Consider the following 7,077-nt stretch of genomic DNA (forward strand, 5'->3'; position numbering starts at 1 on the left):
GAAAAAAACAGAAGAAAAAAGTACCCATATTCACAGCCTGGGCATGCTTACGGTACTGTCAAAACACATAAAGCCAACAACTCTACGACCAATAATCAGGAGTGTATTTTTCCAGCCTCAAAACATGAAAAATGGGACTGAAATTGGGTGTGGAGTTAGTGTCGGTTAGTGCCGTATTTATTTTTGTTAGTGCTGGTTCCCTGTATGGAATATAGTTGGGAGAGCTCGAGATATGCTAGCTCCCCAAATGCCGCTAGACTTGGAAACTCACAGTATCGTTAGTGCTGTTCTGCGCCGTATTAATTTTTGTTAGTGCTGGTTCCCCAAAAGGCTGGGGGGCTCAGGAAATGCTTTTTCAAAAGTTCCGCTAAAGACTCGAAATTTGCAGTAGACCAGTACTAAGAGAATAAATACTATTTTAACCGGCACTAACGAAGCACTAACTGCACACCTAATTTCAGTCCCATTTTTCAAGTTGGCGGGCTGGAGAAGTGCATCTATAATCAGCCAAAGCCTGCATTCGCATACTCCATTGCTGCAATAACATGCCCATGAGCATTTTTGCTCAATAAAATAGTTACACCATACACCCTTAATAGTTATAATCTAAACTCAAGTAGAGAATTCATAGACCTATTATCCACTGCAAAACCATCCAGTAACACCAAAACAGCATCTTTGGATGTGGAGTCACTTTTTACAAATGTTCCTGTAGATGACACAATAAATATAATAATAAATAGAATATATAATTCCAGTTATTCACCACTACTCATTCCAAGAGAGACACTGCTAAGAATGTGTAGTCGAAGCGCCTTTCATTGGTCGGGTAACACATAACATCAGCAAATTGGCTCTTTATTGGGAGTACTCTTCGCAGACTTCTATGTTAGTCGTATCGAAGAAACATTATTTAAAGAAGAACCAAAGTTAAAGCCTAATATATACTGCCGATACGCTGATATATTCGTTACATGCGATGAAGACGATCGAATAGAAAAACTTGTACAATGTCTAAATTTAGCAAAATTAAAGTTTATAATTGAAAAAACAACTGACAATAAACTACCATTCCTAGACATACTAATACAAAATACCCATCGTTAATTAAAAACTTCAGTGTACACCAAAGCGGCAAACAAAGGTTTATGTCTTTATGGAAATAGTAAATGTTGTCAAACAAATCTAAAGAGCACGATCTCTGCTTTTTAAAACCGAGTTTATACGAATTCGTCTGAAGTAGGAAGCAGGAGAACAGAACTAGGTAAAGTCACTAAATTACTCACTAAGCCAGAATCGATAATCTTATAGCCATCTAATATTTCGTTCAAATGTAATGTTGGTGAGTGTGGGCACCACATTTGTGAATATATTGGTATGACGACACCAAGAGAAACACAAAACTAAAATTACTAGGCAAATCTTGGACAAAGAATAGCAACATCATTACTGACCAGAAGAATATTATTGAAAGACAAGCAAAGAGAATGAGCAGAACAAAGATAATAAATGGACCAAGATATAATAAACGGACAGGACAAAGCAGAATAAAAGCACTTTGCATGCACAAAGAATTGCAAAACATTGAAATACTCTATATAAACCATGATGATGAGAAAAGTCAAAATATGACCTATATGCGCTTCGCCATGAACACCAACGATTTTTTAATTAATTGTAATAAATTGGATAATATAATCCATTATCGATTCTGGTTTACTAGTGCAGCCCGAAATATTTGTTAAAATTTAATATTGGTGAGTGTGGGCACCATAAGTCCGAATATATTGGTATAACGACGACCAAGTTATCGAGAAGACTCACAATGCACGTACAAACTGGCGCTATAAAGAATCACAAGCTGAATCAATACTCATAGAACAAAGACATCCGATAATAAATATCAAACAACCGGTAATTCTACCAATAAATTTAAAAACAGAGGAATCATCGATAATGTAAAACTATGATTGTAAAACTAAGTATTCATTTTAAACAAACAAGAACTCAACAAAGTAGGGTAGAGGAACAGTATACATATATATATATATATATATATATATATATATATATATATATATATATATATATATATTTGAGCATCTGGGCATAAACACAAGGTATTTATTTGAACACCAAAGATGGTATAGGTCTACCGAAAAAAGCATAAAATAAACAAAAATTTTGGTTTTGAACTAAAGAACCTTGAAAATAATTTACGATCAACCGTTAGAAAAATCAAAAAGTCAAATTGGAAGTTAACGCCGAACATGCTGTGATTTTTATCAATAATTGCATTTCTAACAGTCTTCGTCCCATATATATATATATATATATATATATATATATATATATATATATATATATATATATATATGTTCGATTAAAAATAATACCCCAATTCCCCAATTTGTAGTTATTTGCTTTTTAAATAAGACTTCAACAAGACGTATTTTATCAGACTCATATTTATTTAAATCCGTGATTTGGCTTACGGCCGTTTCGGCTAGTGCCATCGTCAGAGCCTAAGTTATTATTTTAATTTAAATTATTTATTTTAAATATTGAATTGAATTATATGAAATATTAAATCAGTCAAATCAATTGAAAGTTACTGATGAATGTGGCCTAAAATAAATGTCAGCATGTGTGATAACCTTTGTAAAATCAACATATTATAAACAATTAAACTAAAGTAATTAAATAGTAACGGATATAATAAAATTTTAAATTTAAAAGTGTGGTTGGTGACGTGTAACTACTGTTATGAGTAACTTAGGAAAGATTGTCAGATTGTTGATATATTAATTAAAATTATGGAAAGTTAAACTTGTTTGTATGTTGTTGAATTATTGGAAATAATTAAATTGAATTGTTGATATAATATAATAATAATAAAAAAATAAATGAATAAAAAATATAAAAATGTATAAAAAATAAAATATAAAATAAAATAAATTAAATAAAATAATAAAAATAAAATGAAATAATTATGTTCATAAAATTTTAAGCTTCGAATAATGATGTTAATGAACTAATTTTTTAAGACCGGCGACGTGAAGATACAAACGGGTGATTAACAGCGGTTGGTTCCGGTGTGGGTTTGCTGTATTCATATTTGTGGTTGACAGAAACTTGTTTACTGTTGACGACGTTAGGTGAATGAGATAGAACAGTGTCGCGGTATTGAGTGAAGAGTTGGAGGACGTGGGCGAAGTTGTCGGACTGCGTATTGATCCTTGGTTTATTTGTGAGGATAAGAATAGCTTCTTTTGTTTTTAATTTTGACGGTTGGAGCCTATATACTCCATATGTATACTGGTGTTGTTGTTATACTGTGTAGATTTTTGAAGTGATCCTCGATTGTGTAGATTTTTGAAGTGATCCTTTATTTTATCCGTAACTATTTAATTACTTTATTTTAATTGTTTATAATATGTTGATTTTACAAAGGTTATCACACATGCTGACATATGGGTGATGGAGCTGTATTAACGAGTTTATATTAAGTCTTGACAACTGGAAGCATCTGAGTTTTACCCCGGTTCAACCTCAAAGAATTGCTCAACATCCAACGTTCAATCTCCATCAAACAACCAACAAGTTTATCAATCTCAGGCTGAAATGTCTGTGGATGACCTGTAGCAACTATCTGTATGTCATCTGCATACGCATGACCAACAAGTCCATGCGACATTATTATTTTAATTATATCCGATGTATAGAGTAAAAACAAAACTGGTCCTAGCACTGATCCCTGAGGAACACCGTTGTTAACCCCTTGACAGCTGATAAAACTTTTCTAAACAAAACCTGCTGAGTTCTACCCGTTAGATATGAATCAAACCAGGCGAGTACCGTTCCTGAAACTCCAAATTTACCAGAAGCTTGTGATTAACGCAGTCAAAAGCGGAAGACATGTCGAGAAAGGAGAGTAATGATATCATCCGATCATCCATGACTACAAACATGTTTGACAATACATGAAGCAATGCAGTTTCAGTTGTTCGTCGTTAGATAATTCATCAGGAAATCAAGAACATCACGCTCCAAAACCTTTGAAACAAAGGAAAGGTTTGATATTGGTCTGTAATTACTCACCTCATTTGCATCTGAGTTAGTTTTTTCAAAATCGGTTGAATTATCGCGTGCTCACAAGTAGAAAGAAATTTACCAAAGCTTAAACAAAGGTTTACAAAACTCGTCAGAGAACAGACAAATGAGTCCAAGTATCTTTTAAGGATATGCGTAGGGATTATGTCCAAACTGCACGTTTTCGTTGGTGATTTAAGTACCGTTTCCCTCAACTGACTTTCAGTAACCAACGGAAAGCATAAAAACGTACATTTATCCAACATCGAGACTACTTGAAGCGGAAATTCAGAATGTACATTTGTTGTTTCTGTTATCCTAGCAATTTTATCATAAAAAAATTGTAAAATCTGATCAGCGTTTAGAGCGTTGTCATCATTAAATGAATTGTTTGCCGAACGTTTTCCTAACATTTTATTGGAAACATACCAAAGATTTTTTTGGTTTCTGTTACTACTTACGATATTGTTCCAATAATGCTTATAAGTTATTGTTAGTAAGTATATCGTAAGTTATTGGCAATAATGCCAATAACTTACGATATAATTCCAACTCTTTTCTGTTGTCAGAAAAGAATCTGTGTTTAGCCATCAATGAGAGTGCCCATCTTTTTTTCCGCCCACTTTCCGGACGGTTCCTATAAATTCTTTCCATCTTCCTACAGAATCGCTTTGCACGTCTACACTCACCGTCAAACGAAGGTGCAGCATTTGTCTGCCTACGATAAATCACCCGCATAGGCACTAAATTGTCAGAAATTCGTTCAATTTCACCACTAAACACAGCAAATTCATAATCCACATCGTCAGATTGACATTTGTTTGCCACAGGAGAGTTCGCTAGTGCTTCAACAAAACATTTTTCGTTCAGATCTTTCCACGGTCCGATACATGCCTTCACCAATTTTGGTCGGACTTTATTCAACGCCACTCTCACACCTACGTAACTGTGATCTGAGTATATCGAACACGGGTCAATCTTAGTATCAAGAATTGGAAAATCATGTGAACAAATTACTAGGTCTAACGTACCTCCCGACACATGCGTTTTTTGATTAACATGATTGACCAACTGGAACGTATCAAGTATCTCATGTAGTCGTAGAGTGAAAGAACTATCCCTCTTTTCAACGTGAATGTTAAAATCACCCATAAGTACGACATGAGCCTCCGACATTGTAATAAACTCTAACATAGAAATCAACTCTTCAAAGAATAATGAAGTCGTCTGTTCCGAGCCGTGTCTGTAGAAGGCAATTAAACAGAACTGAACAATTCCAATCTTCAATCTGATGGCCAAAGCTATACATACACACACACACACACACACACACACACACGCACACACACACACACACACACATATATATATTTAGGAACGAGGTTTTCATTTATACAAATTTCGTTGAATATGTTTGCCCATTTTGCATTTGTTAATTTCTTTGAAATTGAATCAACATGATGTAATTGTTGCAATTCTTATTTATTAAAAACTTGTGTCATGTCGTGGCTAACAACGTTGTTTCGGCTAGATAGCCATCATCAGAGCCTAAAATTAGTGAATTGTAAAAATTTTCAATAAAACAATGAAAGATAAATTTAAATTTGATAAGTTATATGGTAACATGCTATTGTGAAATATTAGATATAATTATAAATGAATAAAATAGTGTCACCTTGTAGGAATATGTAAAACAGTAAATAAATGTTCGGAAATAATCTTAATTTATGCTGCTATTATTAAAAATTAAAATAAAATATAAATTTATATATATATATATATAAATTATTATTATATATATATATATATTATATATATATATATTATATATATATAATAAAATATATAAAATTTAAATAACAATGTCAGCGGATGTACGAAATAAACATACTACGTGGTAATTGCAAGATATTATAAAAACCGTGTTATGGACTACCGTTTAAATTGAAAAATTAAAATCAAAATTGGATATAAATTAAATATAAAGAAATAATATGATAATTATACAAAATGTATGTTATTAACATATAAAACAAAGTATAATAGAAGATGATCATGTCATGATAAATAAATGATAAATTATGTAAAACAGTAATTACGTTAGTCTTGAAATAAGGAAATTAGGGAAGTCGAAACAGTGGGTTTATGACGTAAAGTCAAACAGTGTATATTAGTTGATAAGATGTTGTCAGACGCTGAACGATACTTGTATCGTGTTCGTACCTGTAGGAGCGGCTGTTCTCCAGCAACATTGGCAGGCTGTGTCTGATCTCGGTATTGTGAAAATAGTTGAAGAATGTTGTCAAGTATTGTTGTATTGGCATCCAAGATGGTCCTTGTGATAAGCATCTTGTGTACGGTAGTCATATGGTTCTTTATCGCACCATCTTGTACATGCATGGTGAGCCTACGGGGGAGAGTAGTGCGTGTGTGACCGATATAACTTTCCACAATTTTGTGTGGCGTAAGACACGTAAAACGATACACAAGGCTTGTCCTTTCTAACGTAGGTGTTGGTGAATTATTGCTGTTTTTCATGACGAGGTTCGAGTTACGATTAGTGTTATAATATATAATGAATTTTAAATAGTTGTTTTTATTGCAGACAGAAATGTTAGCTTTTATAATTCGTTTAAGCTGTGATTCATCCACTTTGTGGTTGTCGTGCATTTGGTTTAGGTAGTATAATGGTATTGATGTTTTGGTTGCTACTGTTGGAAGATTTGGATTACTTGTATTATTGAGTTTGCGAACATATATCATCAACAATTTTATTAGAATAATTGTTATTGATTAGAAATTGTTTGATACGAACTAGTTCACTTTGAAATATTTTATTGTCAGAAGAAATTTTATGTGCACGGTGGATGAAATTGTATACGACATTGTTTTTATTACGGTCAGGACAGTCTGATTTGTAGTTAAATACCTGGCCGGAGTTGCACGGTTTCACGTAAACTTTGGTAGTTAGTTGTTCTTCTTTCT

At 33.0% G+C, this 7,077-nt stretch overlaps 1 protein-coding gene across 1 annotated transcript; it reads right to left on the reverse strand.

Annotated features, from left to right (window-relative positions):
- Positions 1-3,278: 3,278 nt before the first annotated feature.
- HELRODRAFT_182090 (hypothetical protein) lies at positions 3,279-5,268 on the reverse strand (the record flags this gene model as incomplete). The annotated part of the gene is made up of 3 exons (XM_009032394.1): positions 3,279-3,403; positions 4,313-4,442; positions 4,825-5,268. The coding sequence occupies 3 exons, from the start codon at positions 5,266-5,268 to the stop codon at positions 3,279-3,281; spliced, it is 699 nt and encodes a 232-aa protein (XP_009030642.1).
- Between the last annotated feature and the right edge of the window lie 1,809 nt (positions 5,269-7,077).

This window comes from Helobdella robusta, assembly GCF_000326865.2.
Source record: "Helobdella robusta unplaced genomic scaffold HELROscaffold_80, whole genome shotgun sequence".
Taxonomy (NCBI): Eukaryota; Metazoa; Annelida; class Clitellata; order Rhynchobdellida; family Glossiphoniidae; genus Helobdella; species Helobdella robusta.